At 39.4% G+C, this 17512-nt stretch overlaps 1 protein-coding gene across 1 annotated transcript in view; it reads left to right on the top strand.

The window, feature by feature from the left end:
* The first annotated feature begins 579 nt into the window (after positions 1-579).
* Positions 580-17512, top strand: part of LOC144005350 (proteasome activator complex subunit 4B-like) — a 42193-nt gene continuing 25260 nt past the window's right edge. The window contains exons 1-20 of the mRNA XM_077503476.1: positions 580-896; positions 1593-1733; positions 3200-3316; positions 3420-3464; positions 3559-3708; positions 7034-7097; positions 7377-7451; positions 7518-7640; positions 9034-9126; positions 9294-9472; positions 10351-10437; positions 10513-10699; positions 10802-10891; positions 12256-12320; positions 12410-12560; positions 12632-12730; positions 14438-14507; positions 16013-16080; positions 16431-16634; positions 17161-17318. Of these exons, the coding sequence (XP_077359602.1) occupies positions 688-896; positions 1593-1733; positions 3200-3316; positions 3420-3464; positions 3559-3708; positions 7034-7097; positions 7377-7451; positions 7518-7640; positions 9034-9126; positions 9294-9472; positions 10351-10437; positions 10513-10699; positions 10802-10891; positions 12256-12320; positions 12410-12560; positions 12632-12730; positions 14438-14507; positions 16013-16080; positions 16431-16634; positions 17161-17318 (2375 nt within the window). The 5' untranslated portion in view covers positions 580-687. The remainder of the gene's footprint in view (positions 897-1592; positions 1734-3199; positions 3317-3419; positions 3465-3558; positions 3709-7033; positions 7098-7376; positions 7452-7517; positions 7641-9033; positions 9127-9293; positions 9473-10350; positions 10438-10512; positions 10700-10801; positions 10892-12255; positions 12321-12409; positions 12561-12631; positions 12731-14437; positions 14508-16012; positions 16081-16430; positions 16635-17160; positions 17319-17512) is intronic.

The following is a 17512-nucleotide window of genomic DNA, read 5'->3' as shown; positions in this document are numbered from 1 at the left end:
TTGGCTCTTGTTAATTTTATTTTCACAGAGTACCTCGTTTGCCCTTTTGTTAATTAAACCCCTTTTTTACTTGCATCCCTGCTTTGCCCTGTTTTTGTTGCCCCCTGCATTTGGGTCCTGCCTCCAACACCCCCCCATCGTGAAATAAATAAATAAATAAATTTTCTTTTGATTTGATTATTATTATTTTTTAAATTTCTTTTGTTTTGCTCGTATTGTCAAGTCAGTTGTGATTTTACTGTCATAATTTAGCAAGCAGAAAAAGTGTCCAGTGAGAGATTTATTTATGTATTTTATACAAATTTTACTTGACAATATATTTTTACACACGTATGTTCTACTTATGTAGAGAATGTGAGTACTTTTTGTCACCATGATGGTTTGGGTCATATCTTTTGGTCGCGCTGGCGTCGTGCCTCGTGACGCAAACAAAGTGACACAGCAGCCGTCACTGCGGCGGCTTAGAACGGAAACGGCGGCCTCCAGCACTAATACAGTATTCAGGAGTCGACCAGCCGGCTTTACTCAACTCAATTAGCCGTGACCCCCCCCCACCTCCTCGGCCGATCACCTGCCTTCCGCCCTGTGTGTCTCGCTGGATTAAGTCGGCCAGCTAGCAAAAGCACACTTCCACATGACAGCGCGTCGGCTCTTCGCTCTGCATTTTCACGCGACAAATATTCGGATATGACCGTGGGTGGTGGACTTTGCGCCGGCCCCTCCGTGGTGGTGGTCCCTCAGAAGGAGCTCGTCTATAATGGGCTGCTGCCGTACGCTGACCGGCTGGACAGGGAGGCTGCGGAACTTTTGGCGGACATCAAAACTAACCTGTCCAGAGCTGTCCTCCTTCGGGAGCTTTGGCCCGGGGTCGCATTCTGGTGCAAGAAACTCTTCTCGTAAGTACCAGAAGTCACAGTAATAAACAAATTAGCTTCAAGTGAAGTACAGAAACTTGCTAACGAGTTAACTCTTCGCGTGAGCTAAATACAAATTATTATTATTAGGGTTGTAAGACATTATAAAATCATGTGATATGCGATATAGTTGCTGAATATATCGATTATTGTGATATTTAACATGTACCTAAAGAAATGACATTAATGAAAGAATTACATTTTTCATGCAGCAAAATAAGCAAACTCAAGACTCAATATATTCTTAGTTAATTGTAATTACCTCTCGATAATCGACTATTGGATGGTGGTGCATAGTTAGCGACTGGCTGGTCAAATTCAGATGAAAGCATAAAATTCCGTGTGAAACTTATTGCATGTCTTTGCGATATGCATTTGGTGGTATATGCCACAAGATTTTTAGCCTACTTTTCCTATTTTGCTGCAACTCCAACCTTATATGTTTACAGGTTGGAAAGCTAGTTGTACTTTTTGCTCATGAAAAGTTAGCTTGGAGACCAATAACAGTCATTTATACCTTGAGGGTGACAAAGTGTCCTCCATCATGTCCTTCCTGTACATGTCATTTCCATGTCGTCTTTCACCAAATGGGTTAGCGACAGGAAGAAGGGAGCCTTCAGTGCGTCCCACCCCTCACCCGACCTCACTTAACCTCCAGCTACTTTCCCCTCCTCGCAGTTTTCTGAAGCTGTACGGCCGCAAGTTCAGCAAGGACGACCACATTCTTTTCATCAAGCTGCTCTACGAGTTGGTCACGCTGCCCGGCCTGGAGCCCCACATGATGCAGAGCTACGCCCGACTGCTCATTCAGCTCCTCAAGTGGGTGTCACACAAACTCCCCCCCCAAAAAAATAATAGTTAACCAATCTAAAGTGTTGAAAATATATAACATTAATAAATGTAACAATGCAAGTTTATTTAAAAAATGCTTTTTTATTTAACTTTAAAATAAATAAATAAATTACAAATCTTCAAATGATCTGGTCCATTTTAAAAATCAAACATTTGTCCGGCCCTGCTCTAAAGTGAGTTGTCTCCAGTATGGGGGTGGGCAGGTTTACACACACACACACAATGACGTCCCCTTAAATCATATGCCACCGTTGCATCCACATTCATCACTTGGCCTTTGTCTCGAGGTTGTTGCCACGACGACCGCATCCATCACTCCGCCATCGCATCGTCACGTATTTCGTCAACGACTTAATATGAAGGCGGCGCGGCAGGAGGATGGATTTTTTTTTTTGGACATGAATCCATTGCTCTTCCACCTTGTTATTATGTCTGATTTTCTCCGAATCTCTCCAGTGAGCGTCTGCCTCTCATTTGCCGGACGGAATTAGCGGAGGGTCTGGAAAGCTTTTTATGAAGGATTTATGCAGTTAACTACAGGGGCAGAACTTGGCAAATGAGTACGGCGCAGCCATTAAATTGTATGCCAATTAAACAGACATTTTTTTTTTTCTCCTTTGAATGAATACAGAAACTCTCCTGATCTCATGTCATAGCTCCAAAAAAGGACAAACTAGTGAGTAAAATTTAGTACTGTCAAAGCTAGAGTTAACTAACTAATTAATTAATCCCAAAAAATACTACATTAATCATGTATTAATGCAGATTAATTGTGAGCTAGCTTTCTCCCATTCAACTTGGTGATGGAGTGCCTCATGGCTCTTATGTCGTGCCACTTTCGTTTATGGAAGATTTAGAACAAGACCGTTTGAAAAATAATGTTAACGACTCTTATTCATTCAAAAATAGGATGGCATATTAGGACCACATATATATTTTTGTGCTGTCAAAGTTAAAGCGTTAACTAATTAATTAATCACAAATAAATATCACATTAATCATGGATTAAGGCAAATTAATTATACTATCAATTTTTACCGCAGATAATCCTACCTAAAGGTAGCACAGGTTGTTTGAGCAAAAAAACAAAAAAACAAAACATAACTACATTAAAGTAAAGCATTTCATAAATGTTTGTGTATGACATTCAGAATATTTGTTCATGTCAAAATATATGGGTCGTTTTTTTGTTTGTTTTGTTTTCCCATTTTAAATTATGCAAATAACTGTGCAGTTGATAAAAATGTCAAAAAAAATTAACACAATTAGCAGGTTCTCTTTAAAATTTGATGGGCAATAAAATGTTGATAAAAAGCCTTTTCAAATGAAGCGATTAATCGTGTTTAATCAAATTTCTAAGATGTGATTTAAAAAAAAATAAAAATAAATGTCATTGTTTGATGGCTCTAGTAAAAATGTCCCTGCCCAAACAGGAAAAAGGAACTTCTGTCAAGGGATGACCTCCAGTTGCCATGGCGACCGCTACACCAGCTCTACGAGAAGGTGGTCCACTCCAAAACGGAGCATCTGGGTCTTGTCTGGTTCCCCAAGTCAGTTGTGCCATTCATCATTCATGACATCAGTGTTGATGATGAATGATTTTCACTTTTTTTTTTTCTTTTTTTTTTTTTTTCTTTTTTTTAATTCTTCAAGTTCAGTGGATCACATTCTGAAGGCTTTGGTTAAAAGTTGCAGACCGTAAGTTGTTGTTGAGGACTATCAGCAACAATCAGCATCTATTCGCTTTGCCTTGAGCAGTCCGATCAATGTTGTCGTCGTCTTCTTCTTCCAGGTACTTCCCAGCATCCTCCACCAAGGAGATGCTGGACGAGTGGCGCCCCCTGCTGTGCGTGTTTGACGCGGTCATGCAGAAGGCCATCGGCATCATGGAGCTCTTCCTGCCCACCATCATGCCCCCCGAGGAGCACGAGCGAGGCTTTCGGTGGGTCTCGCGTCACTCGTTCTACATCCGCAAATGCAATTTTTTGAGAAATACTGCTGATTTTACAATTTATTTCTTTATTAACTTGAATGTATTACCTTCCATTTCTATTAACGTTGTCATTTAAATATCAACATTTTAAATTTAATCTCTTAAGTTTTAATTGGGAGCACTCTTTCAAAAGCGTATGTATCTTGTGTAATTGTTTCATAATTAGTCAAATGTTGGCAAGATATTGTGCGTAATGGACAATATTTTAAGGCCCCACCTCCCCGCCCCCGACTCGCTGGCTCCCTTTCCACTGTATTGTCTGAGAAGCAGTTTGTGTTCCAAGTGAACAAATAAGTGCCCTGTCACTTTCTGTTGGCTTCCTGATACGTCCACTTTAAGAGTGAGTTAGTTGAGGAAATGGGAGTTGTAAAATCTCAACAGATGAGCTTGTAGCTGGCTTTAAATGTCGCTTCTTTACTAACTTCTTAACTGCGAGCTAAAGTTGACCACAAAGCCACAATTCCTACTCCGAGGGGATGAAGTTAGCTGTTCAACGTTTCATTTAATTAGCAGGGTAAATGTTTCAAGACTTTAAATTCAATTCAGATATTTGTACCTTAATACATTCTACACGTTTGATGATAATTGCTGGAAACGTACAATAACTGAAAAAAATATGTGTATGTTAGCATCTCTGGTTATCTATGTGCAGTTAGCTAGCTAGCTAGCTTGGCCTACACAGAATTTGTATTTTGTTCGACTTGATAGCCAATGTGTGGAAGAGGGCTTCGTGCTGGCTTGAGAGTGCCTCGTTGTTGGCCGCGAGTGAGTGCAGGTCATGGAAGAGACGGCATAAGAGCGAGAGGGAATTAAAAGAAAACAGCCAGTAGCATGTGGACATGGCCTTTAGAGTGCCTCATTGTCACAAGTGAGGATGACCCAGTGAAATGCTTCACAGCCATGGGAGGGGTTTGATTGACAGCTGAGTGGGGCGGGGGTTTCTGCCCATTCTAACGGACACGCCCACGACGTCTGAGAGCACAGACGATTTATATTTTTTATTTTTTTACTTTTTGGAAGCTTAATTTTACAAACTTGTCCATTTTTGGAAGCATTCAAATTTGGCAGGGTAAACTCTTCTCTATGATGTGTCAAATTTAGCAGATGTGTTTATTTTCACTTTGAGTCCTGGCGGAGCTTGTTGGATTGCTTCCTTTGTAAGCCTTCGAACCGATCTGAGCATGCATCATGTTGCAAAAAAGGCAGGCACCGTTGCACCTTAAATAAGATTCTGGCCAATCAATCACGACTCCCTCGGTCACGTCGGGCTAACAGCTGGATTTCTTGGAAAAGCTTGAACCCCCCCATCGCTGTTGAGTTCCAACTCATAGCGGCAACGAGCGTTCTCAGTGCATTTCTTCACCGTGTTTGGCCTTTCCAGGGACATTTGTCTGCACCAAGTCTTGGACCGACTTCCTGCACTACATCACTTTTAATACTCGCTGGTTTTATGTTCCGCTTCGCATTTGACAGTTCGGAGGGAGGCAGAATTTGTTGGTAATGTCAGGTGTCGTGTCGTGTATGCATTTGTGTGTGCATCTTTGATAGTTTCACAAAATGGCGTGCAGCAACCACGTAATGTAGGGAGGTGCAAAGGCGGCATACCTTTTTTGTTCCAAATGGGTTTTAAAAGGTCTAAATGAACATTTCAGAGCTTTGCTTTTCATGATCACTTGTTGCTCGGTGGAATTTGTTGAGCAGAATCATGTAAGCCACTCACTGTATTTTAAAAATGCCGTTAGCATGACACCAGGGAACAGGCTTCCCCCCCACCCCCCATGCTAAAATAAAGTATAACTGCACATCCACGACACTAGGTGGAAGTGGCTCTCTTATTTATTTATTTATTACATTTTAGGACAATTGATGTACTTTAAAATACAAAGTAATAATTAGTGCTGTCAAAGTTAAAGCTTTAACTAATTACTTAATCACAAAAAATTATGGCATGAATCATTGTATTACAACAGATTAATCACACTTAATTTTATTATTCCAATTTTGTTTATTGAACATTTTTCAAACACAACCCAACGGCCTACTGAAAGTAGCATTTTAAAGAGTACAGCCGTATTTTATCCCTCCACCCACATCCCCACCCAAGGCCAACTAGTCACACACAGACACACGCACACCGACGATTTGGAAAAAAACAAAACAAAAAATAAAATAGACAAGGTTGAATTAAAATAAAAACGCCTGTTAATCATCCTCCAAGTCAAAAGGAATATTCAGATGCTCAATATATTGCACGAAAGAATCCCATGTGTCATTAAATGTCTGAACAGAGCCACTAAACTAAACACCTCAACTTCTCCAGTTTCAGATCAAATAATACCTCTTTAACCCAGCGAATATGTGAGTGGGAATGGGGGTGCTTCCAGTGAATCAAAATCAACCTTCGAGCTAGAAGAGTTGTAAAAGCCAAGGCACGCTTAAGTATGTTTGGTACTTCCACAGTTGGGGAACACCAAAAATTGCTGATAGAACATTAGGAGGTATAACATATTCATTCAAATTACTCAATGTATTGAAAATAAACGTCCAGAATCACACTATTAATTTTGACCGCAGATGATCCTTTTTAGCCGACAGCGGATGGTTACGTTAAAGGTAGCTGTTGGAGTTTGAGCAATAAACATAACTACATGCATTAAAGTAAAGCATTTAATAGATGTTTACATATGCCGTAGGTCATTTTTGCCCATTTTAAATTATGCAAATAATTAATTGATTAGAAAAAGCGGGATGAGCATGTGCAGTGGATATAAATTTTTGAAGAATGTCCTCATTACATTAAATGTCAAAAATTAACATATAACAGGTGAGCTTCAAATTCAGCGGGTAAAATATGTTGGGGAAAAAAAGCCTTTTTAAGTCGGTGATTAATCATGTTTAATCAAAATTCTAAGATGTAATTAATCTGATTTTTAAAAAAAAAATTTAATCGTTTGACAGCGCTAGTAATAATACAAATATTTTCTTCTTTCTAGGGGGAGTAACAGAAAGTAATTGAGAATAATTCCACTAACCATATTTATATTTAAAAAAAAAAAAAAACATGTAGCAATGGTCTTAATACGCCATTTTCACACTGCAGCAAAAGGATAGGTAGAGTTGGCAGGAAGAAAGTCATGTATGGAAATGAATCCAAAAATTGCCATTAAATTGTTCTGACGGTCAATTGCACCACTTGCCCCTCAGGCCAAAATGCCAATTCATTTCTGATGGGTTTCTTTCTTTTTTTTTTCTTCTTCTTCTTTTTGAGTTTCAGGCTGTGGTTCGATGAATTGATGGATCTTTGGTTGTCGGTGCAGAATCAGCCGAGCTGGGAAGGGGTGAGACACAAAACATGCGCACACTTGTCCATTTCATGTGCAAATGCAATATTTATATTGAGATTGGTTGCGATTTATGTGCCTCATTTATTCCCCCATAAACCTGTGCAAATAATTTCTATGTTATTTGAGCCATGAATCACGCCGCCTTTCACGTTCCACAAAAATGATGGAGTCATCCCCAGTGACGCGTGTGGTTTAGTCTCCGCTATTCAGACGAGCATTTGTCACGTTTTTTATTTTTATTTTTATTTTATTTTTTTCTCTCTCTCCTCGCAGCACTTGGTCAATCTGTTCGCTCGCCTGGCCAACGACAACATCGGCTACGTGGATTGGACCCCTTACATCCCCACCGTGAGTTTTTGGTGGAATCGCTTCATCAGGTTCAGTATCATGGCGAATGTTTTGTGCGTTTATTAGATCTTCACCAGGATCCTGCGCAGTCTGAACCTCCCTGTTGGCGTCAACCACACGGTGGCGCTGCGCTACCTGACCAACTCTTACGACATCGGACACCTGGTGCTGTGGATAACGGCCCTGCTGGTAATCCTGCTTTGAAATTTGAATTATATTTATTTAGCGGTGTCAAGATTAATCGAGTAATCATTTCAGAATTTTATTTTATTTTTTTTGTAGTAATTTATTAAAGCATACAGATTCACTTTTGTGTTTAATCAAAATAAGACATTTGCTTTTATTTTGGGAAAACAATGACTGAGCCACGAAATGATTCATTTTCAAAAAGTTTGGCGAATACATAAATCTATCTCATGTGAATTACATAATTGTTTTTAGCTGGGGGGGTTTTCACTAAAAAATATCAAATAATTGGTAACAGTAATCGTGAAAAAAAGTTTTGTATTACACTTAAATGCGAAATAAAATGCAATCTGATTATTCAATTAACCGATTTTAATAAGCGATAAAGTAATCAATTCTAAAAATATTGGAAAATGACAATCCTACTGTATATATGAAAATGGAATAATAAAGTATAATACAGTGGATCCCTGCATATTTAAAGATCGGCATTCACAAATTCACCAAATTTCTATTTTTAACTCAGTGTTTTTGTTCCATTTCCTTGCTTAGCATTTTTTTTTGTTCAGGTTTATTTACAGTAATTATTTAAAAATATTATTTTGATGCCAATGGTAAGGAATGTCAATTATTCGCTGATTTTCACAATTCGCGGTCAAACTCGGTCCCTATTCCCTATGAATTTAAAATTGAGCTCCCGTTAGTCACAAATTGAAGAAAAAAAAACAACTAAAAACTTTAGTTTTTAACTGCCTTAAAATAATATATAAAGCCCATCATGAAATTTTACCAGTCAATATACAAACCAAATTAATAAAAAGGGAACGTGAGTACAAATTAAGAGGAACAGAAAACTAAATATAGAACAAAACAAAAAACGATGCACTTCAATCAAGGTGTCAGTCTGTGGAACAATCCGGATTGTAAAACAAAATCAATCTAATTGTCTATTTGTAGTTTTTAAAAAAATGTATAAAAGCGCAATTACTGCAAAAATATATTTATATAGCACAAGGACATGCAGTAGAATTATTTTGTAGTATTGTTTGACTGAAAGCGTCATTCATTTTGTTGATTATTTTATTTTTTTTATTTTTTATTTTTTTTTTGTGTTGAACAGGGGCAGACATAAGTTTTACTTCTTTCTATCCCCTTTCATTTATTTTACTTTAAAGAGTGAAATTAAAATTTGAATTGAATTGAAATCTTAAAAAAAAAAAAATGTGACTAAGTGGGGAAATATTTGCAATGAGCTCCACTGGGCCAGATGGTAGAACAAGGACTAGCAGTGGATCTCGTAAATTGGTCACTTGAAGTCGGGCCACTGATTTTTAATTTTTTTTTTTAATGTTTTTATTTTTTTTCCAATATTTATTTATTTATTTATTATGTGCAGGGTGGACCAGGAAATCCGGCGCAGAAAGAGTTGACCCGCCTCTTTAACAGCATCGCCTCCTTTTATCATCCCTCCAATCACGGTCGCTGGCAGGTTCGCATCCACTCCAAACACATTCACAGTTACTTTGCTTTGATTTATAAGCTGTCATCGGGAACTTGGCTCATTCTCAGCATCATAATGAAGCACGCAACTTTTTGCCGGCGGTGTGCCTATGGGACGATGGCACTAAAACGGAGCGTGCGTGTTTGTGTCAACAGTCTCGCCTCATGCGCCTGCTCCAGCGTCTGCCGGCGAGCGTGGTGCGCCGGGCGCACCGCGAGCGCCACGCCGCCCCCGGCTGGATCACGCCGGTGCCCGAAAGTCAGCGGCTGACCGACGAGGACCTGCAGGAGTTCACGCGCAGCCTCACAGGTGCTGCGCTGCTGTCCATGTTCAGGTATCGTCAAGTCTGGTTTAGATCCAAATTGAAAAGTAAGAATTTCTTTACACGTCAAGACCATTTATCAGTCATTTGTTAGCAATTGCTAATCAGTGCATATGAACATGTTGAATGCACACATTTCCTTCAAATCGAATAAAAGGTCATTTGGTACCATAGACAATACAATGCATTTCACCCAGCTCCATCTTGTAGTAATATGTTTAATGGGATTTTTCTTTTATGTTGAAGTCAAATCTGAATCGGATCCAGATTAAACTTGCAAATGTCCTACAAATTGAATAAAAGGTCATTTGTTACCATGGACAATACAATGCATTTCACCCAGCTCTGTCTTATACGAATATGGTTAATAGGATTTTTCTTTTGTTTATTTTGAAGTCAAATCTAAATCGGATCCAGATTAAACTTGCAAATATCCTTCAAATTGAATAAAAGGTCTTTTGTTACCATACAATGCATTTTATCCAGTTCCGTCTTGTAGGAATATATTTAATGGGATTTTTTTCATTTTTATTTATTTATTTTTCATGTTAGTTAAATCTGAATCGGATCCAGATTAAACTTGCAAATGTCCATCAAATTGAATTAAAAAACAAAAATGCATTTCATCCAGAACTGTAGAATGTCTTAGTTCTTTTTTGCCTATTTAACTTGATGTCAAATCTGGATCAGATCTAGATTAAAACATGCCACTTCCCTTATAAATGAATAACAAATTAGCAGTCATTTATTAGCATGTATGGTTGAGACCTGTTGGGACAGTTTGTTGAAAAAGATGTCAAATCAGTTCTAAATAAGCCTTCCGATTTCTCTTCACATTTAATAAAGTGTAACGGCTACTGGTGATAATATTTATGTAATTTGATATACAGTAAAACGGGCAGTACGGACGCCGCCTTCGCCCTGCAGAACCTGGCCCTCCTCACGCCACAACTGGCCATTCCGCCCGTGCTGGAGAAGTAAGTTTGCCGATCCCGACGACATTTCTCTTTTTAACGTTTACGCATATGCGAGCCTTCCACCGTTTATAACAGAACGTACGCGGCGATGGAGACCCTGACGGAGCCGCACACCCTCACCGCCACGCTCAGTTGCATGATCGGCATGGCGCGGAGCCTGGTGGCCCCCAGCGAGCACTACCCGGAGGGCCGCTTGCACGTACTGCCCCTGCTCATGGGCTCGCTACCGGGCGTGGACCCCAACGACTTCAGCAAGTGTATGGTGAGAGAGGGTCGTATTTGGTTTGTCATTGAAAACATGAGGCCGTGTTGACTTGGGCGGCGTTTTTTTTATTTTTTATTTTATTTTTTTAATTCATTCCAGATCACATTCCAGTTCATCACCACGTTCACCACGCTGGTGCCTTTGGTTGACTGTTCGGCAGCTCCATGTCGACACGGCAATCTGTCAGAGGTGCGTTGCCAATTTAGTCACCAAGTATGGCTTGTGCTGAAGGGCCACATTTGATCACATATGTATGTATGTATGTATGTATGTATGTATATATATATATATATATATATATATATATATATATATATATATGTGTATGTGTATGTGTATGTGTATATGTGTATATATATATATATATGTATATGTATATATATATGTTTATTTAATTTATTTAATTTTTTTATTAATTTAAATCAGCTAGTTTAATAAAGTCAATGCAAAATTGCTAAATGTTCATGTCAAATTGTTTATTTTGCTATTTTATTTACAAGTCATTTGTAGATGAAGTAAAAATAGAAAAAAAAGTTCATTTAATTTAAATTTATTTTATTTTATTAATTTGAATCATCAAGTTTAATGAAGTCTATGCAAAATTGCTAAATGTTAATGTCAAATTGTTTATTTTGCTATCTTATTTACGTCATTTGTGTGTGTGTGTGTGTGTGTGTATATATGTATGTATGTATGTATATATATATATATATATATATATTAGTGCTGTCAAACGATTCAAATTTTTAATCTGATTAATCACACTTTCTAATTTTGATTAATCAGCTAAATTGTGTAATATAAAATACAAAATACCGTAATATTTTGATATTAACGCATTTTATTATCTGAATGTCATTTGCAAATATTGATTAAATGCATGTACACAATGGGCTCTTTGCACAGCTCGACTACTTCCTGAACTGAACACCAATCCTTTGTTTGCTGTCTTTCATGAGTGGACAAACTGATTAATCCAGGTGTGTCTGACCAGTGTTGTCCTGATTACTTAGGTCAGGCACACCTGGATTAATCAGCTTGTCCACTCATGAAAGACAGGAAATGAAGGAGTGGTATTGAGTTCAGGAAGTGCTGGATTTGTGCAAAGAACCCATTGCATGCATGCGTGTATTGCTCGAAACGTAACAGCATCATATCAATTGGTTGAAATTCAGCAATTATTAATTAATGAAACGCAAATTACTTTTGTTTTATCTAAAGTCCCGTCGGGGTGTTTTTCAAAGCGAAATTTTCCACGAGGCACACCAACTGGAGTCACCCCGCTCATTTTGGAACAACAGGCGTAGGAAATGCCGTCCAGAACTACACGTAAATTTTAGGAAAAACAGTTAACGCTGGTCACAGGCAAAATTTTAATCAGAGATGGCTTTATGTGTCCCTAAACGTATTTTTAACTCTAATTTCAAATGTCAAGCCACATGGAATCACCAAAAAATCCATCTCATGCTTCAACCAAGGCACCCTGCACGATACAAATCAACGGATGAGCTGACGAAAACAAGTACATTTGTGTCCCTCTCCTGCTTTACCAGATTGAAAGAGAGTTGTGTTTTGCTTCTGCCGAATTTGAAGACTTCGTCCTGCAATTTCTGGACAGGTGAGCTCAAGTTCAACACTTGCAGTCGGCCGTTTCTTATCACGTGCGAGCAGACCGACCGGCCTGCATGTGTGTTTTTGCTTGCGCAGGTGCTTTGCTGTGATCGACAGCAGCGCTCTGGAGCAGACGCGGGACGACACGGAAACGGACACGCAGACGCAGCTAGAGAGTCTGGTGGAACTGGGCCTGGCCTCCACCGTCAGCACCGTCCTCACGCAGTGCTCCACGCACATCTACATGGTAACACGCACGCGCAAACACAGGTGCGCACACAAAACAAAATGTGACACTTTTCTTTGTTTTTGTGTTAGGTGGCACTAGAGAAAGTGTACAACTTTGCCACCTCCAACATCTTTGAGACGTGCGTGTCGGGCAGGATGGTGGCGGACGTGTGCAGAGCGGCTGCAAAAGTGAGTGTGTTGAGTGTGCATGTTTAGTTTGTAGTCATCTTATAGGTGGGTTGCAATCACGTGATTCCGGCGGCGCGCGAAATTCAACTGGGGGTCAGGAAGTAGGGAACACCCATTGAAAATGATGGGAAGCGTTGGGTAAGCCTGGACGTAGCTGACAGGTTCTAAAAATAGTCAAATATGTCGGATATAATCCTTACACTCTGAGGAAAAGAGATTTTTCCGAACTCGTGTCGGAGGCAATCAACATTGCGAATTACCTTGTCTTCCAGCCATTCAGGCTTACAACTATTTCGTGTGTGGTTGGGTCAGCGAATTCTGATCAAAAGAAGCTCTAACTGACTGTCGTCTTGTTTTTGTTCGGGTGAGTAAATGTGATTCAGGATCATTTTCTTTTCAACTCAAATGTACACAAAGGTACCATGGCATCAGACTACAAGCTAACTTCTACTTTAACTGCTATTTTGTACGTGTTGCTAGGTTAACTGTCAGGGTTACTTGTTTGACATCCATTAAACACGACAAAAAGGAGAGAAGACACTCAGTTCAGGGCTCGCGAAGAGAGAGGAGAGGAACTGACTAATATAATTCACTCATGCACTCTCTGAAGGTTCCTCTCCTCACCCTCTCTATTTATTTGGTTTTCCACACCCCAAGTTACATGGGTGTTCCAACCCTAAAAATGGAAATGCAAGGCATAGTTGGAACACAGTGTACTTGTTTGTCTATGTGTTGTGCATGTGAATGGAAGATTGCTGAGTATGTGTGGTCAAGTTTGCAATCATTTCTTAACAGAAAACAGACGACCTCAGCAGACTGGTTCGATTTATTTTGCTGCGTTAGATGTTCTGGTTCTTCAGCTTTTGAGTCATCTTCAAATAGCCAGGCTATGTGAATGTGAGTGAGAACAGAGCAAAGCATTCTTCATTGCAAGCAGAAGCAGTTCTTCATTGCAGCAAATGTATGATAACTTATTATTTGCAATTATTCCCACCATTAACCATTCTCAGAGGTCTAACGTATGTTGTGGCCTTCCTGGAAGAAGGACCTCAATTTAAGAACCGCTCATTGTGATAGCAAATGTAGCTAGCATTGCTACGTAAAAACAAAGACACAGCCACCGAGCATGGACACACGAGCTGTAGAACAAACTCCACGTAGTATTATCGTGGTTAGCTATGTTTCCGTTAATATCACACCGGCTTGTTAAGTTTTATTCAGCTATGTAAGTAGTTTTATAACTGTATCCGATTCCTTACCTTTCACGAAGTGATCACTGCATATATGAGCGTTGTCCAACTTTTGCTCCTCGGGATTTCAGACGAAGGTTTTTAATCCAGGTCTGCCGTCTTCTTTTGGTAATTTAAAAAAACAAAAAACCCCCACCCTTATTGGTTACTACTTTCGGGCCGCCAAAGTAGCTTTTATTTTTTTCTCGATTAGACCGGTTGGTGTGCCATAAACAGCACAAAACCTCTGCATTTTCTCAGCTCTTTCCTATGGGGAAAGGACTTCCTGTCCCACATCTGGGGTTGGGCGCTTGTCGTGACGTCACATGAAACCCACCTATTTCAGAGACTTTTGCAATTATAGTTGCTGCATTTTCAGTGTCTTGTCATTTCTCTACAATTTTCCTTATGCTTTGTTGAACTTTTTTTAAAAATTCTTGTTCGTCTCAGAATGCATTGGTTTGTTTTGTCTTTTCAGTGTCATCCTGCCGAGTCTCTCAAACTCTTTGTACCGCATTGCTGCAGCCTCATTTTCCAAATTGCTGAAAGTCAGTATGACATTGGCTTTGTGTTTGCGTGTGTGTGTGTGTGTGTGTGTGCATATAAATTAGATGAAGCTTTTTAATTAATATATGCTTATTGTCCAACAACATGTGCAGGGTGAACGAGTTATTACGATGTCAGCATTCGCTGGCTGTGACTGAAGTCTTGGCTTTAGCGCCTGTTTTATTTTTTTAATTTTCTCTGCTACACCACAAATATCCAATTGACACATTGCACATTTAACCACCCCCACCAAAAAAATAAAAAATACAATGCAATTACATTACTGCTGTTGAGTCAATTTTCAATGCGACTACCGGTACTTTTTTTCGTGGGGGGGGGGGTTGAATGAGATGCCCGTTCTTTAACTGCTGTGACAGTATATTATACTTATTTTTATCGACTTTTAAACTCTGAACAGCTTAATTTGACCCCATCGTGTAAGATTGAAAATCTTAAAAAAATATATTAAAAGAAGAAAACAAAGTCAGCAGGAGTTTTATCCTTTTTTTTTTCATTAAAAAAAAAAAATCATGAGTTTTAAACCAGACAATTTATTAATAAATGGATGGATGGCTGGATTAAAAAATGCAATTATTCAGAAAAGACCAAAAAATTATCACATTAATACTTATTTTTATTGACTTTTAAACTCTGAACAACTTCATTTGACCCCATTGTGTAAGATTGAACATCCTAAAAAAATATTAAAAGAAACCAAAGCCAGCAGGAGTTTTATCCTTTTTTTTCATTAAAAAAAAAAAATCATGAGTTTTAAACCAGACAATTTATCTGATGGGTTAAAAAAAATGTGCAATTATTCAGAAAAGACCAACAAATTATCACATTAATGTAACTTATTTGTATTGACTTTTAAACTCTGAACAGCTCAATTTGACCCCATCGTGTAAGATTGAGTTGACTTATTCACAAAAGACAAAAAATAAATTGATGCAAATTATTAGGGGTGTGAATTGCCTAGTACCTGACGATTCGATTCGTATCACGATTCACAGGTCACGATTCGATTCGATACCGATTAATCCCGATACGAATTTATAAGTCGATTGTTGCGATTTTTTTTCATTCAAATTTAGAAAATACTAATCAGTAAGCTTGTAGAGTGTAAGATTTATATGAAAATGTATTATTTATTTATCTGAAATTTCAGTCTTATAGAGGTTGTAATCTGTTTCATGTTTGAACAGCATTAAAATAAAATATTAAGGCTTAATGTTCCGTTCATATAACATTCTTCCATGCTCAAGGTGTGAATCCTAAAAAAAAAAAAAAAAAAAAAAAAAAAAATTCGATTCTGCCCTTTTTGAATCGATTCGAGAATCGCGCGATGTAGTATCGCGATATATCGCCGAATCGATTTTTTTTTAACACCCCTACAAATTATTAATGAGGAGTCTGCTTCCATTCATTTGATAAAGCATCCTCTGGTGAATCTGTAAATTGAAAACTTAACAAAAATAATAAAAATCATCTTATTATGTATGTGTAGATGAGGATCTCCAGAGTGAAGAGGAGCTGGATAAAGAGCTGCTGTGGAACCTCCAGCTACTGTCCGAGGTTAGTGTGCCAGATGTGCTCACCACTTGCCCAACCTGCTGCCCTCGGGCATGCCGAGAAATGATATTTCATCTCTGCTGAAAGTTTCTGATATTGCTTGAGAAAGATGGAGGTGTGGGGGGGGGGGGAAAAAATGACCACACGACATTTCTTGCAGCGGTCCCCCGGCCCGCCTGCCCGACACAACTCGTAAATATCGGGCCACTTTGTCGTAAAGCAGAACATATTGATACCTTCGCTGTTGTGTTTTATTACTCTTGGGAGTCGAGCGAGCCAAACGCGCTGACTTACTGCGCTGCTCCCATTTTTAATATGCTGCTCCGCAATGTGTGTGCGTGCCTGTGTTTCAGGTGACCCGCATCGACGGCGAGCATCTGTTGAGGTACGCGGGCGAGCTGGAGCGCGTCCTGAGCACGTGCGTGCGCCTGCGCTGCAAGCGTGCGTACGCGATGGCAGCGGCCCTGCTGGAGCACACGCTGCGCTCGCTCTCGCTCATCTACCCCACGGAGTACCGCAGCACGGCGGGGGGATTCTGCCACGACCTCCCCGTACGAGTGAGTCACTCACTCACTCAATTACTGAACATACTGTTTCACTCAGCCTTTCACCCACTCTTTCACTCTCTCCCTAACACTTTTTCACTCTCACCCTTAACTTTCTTTCAATCACTCACTTCATCTTTCACCAAGTCACTCATCTTTAAGTCACTCTTTCACCCACTAGTTTACTTTTTCACTCTCACACTTTCACTCACTTGCTCATTCACTTTTTCACTCATTCACTCACCAGAGCTCTATTGTCTATTTATTTCTGCCTTTACAAAGATGCAGATGCTAACTTTTGATTGACTTCTGTTGTTGCTTGTAGAACTGCTTCTGACTGACTCATCTATAACCATACACTATTTTTCTCAACATACTGTAATACTTATTACTTGTCGTATTTAGCTCTACGATCTCCAAATTATACTGCAATTCTCAAGAGCCGTTGGGTGAACTTGACCAGTAGTTGACTCTTTGACTTAAAATTGCGTTACCCGAAAAAGTTCCTGGTCATTTTGTTTTGCGGCTCTTTGTCCAGGATTGGGGTCGGCCTGGCGATGTTGCCGCTTTGGGTCTGTGCTGGCACGTCCCCAGCCTGGAGGAGGAGAACTTTGTTTTCCGGCTCTTGTCCCGCCTTCTGAAGCCCGAGCTGGAGCGAATCGGGGGCCACGTCTCTGGAGACCGGCCAATGAGCAGGTGTGAAAATAAATCTTTTGATGTGTTTTACCTCGAATCCCTGTGACAATAGGAGGCTTAAAGTAGTTACAGAGCAAGAGAGTGAGGCGGCAATAGCAACAATAACTGCAAAGCTAATGCAATTAAAGCTTCTAATTAACCTGATTAAAAAACAAAACAGATTTCTTTATGTAGAACACATTTCCCCAGGGTGT

Source organism: Festucalex cinctus, chromosome 17 (genome assembly GCF_051991245.1).
Source record: "Festucalex cinctus isolate MCC-2025b chromosome 17, RoL_Fcin_1.0, whole genome shotgun sequence".
Classification (NCBI taxonomy): Eukaryota; Metazoa; Chordata; class Actinopteri; order Syngnathiformes; family Syngnathidae; genus Festucalex; species Festucalex cinctus.
This window is presented reverse-complemented; position numbering and strand designations above follow the sequence as displayed.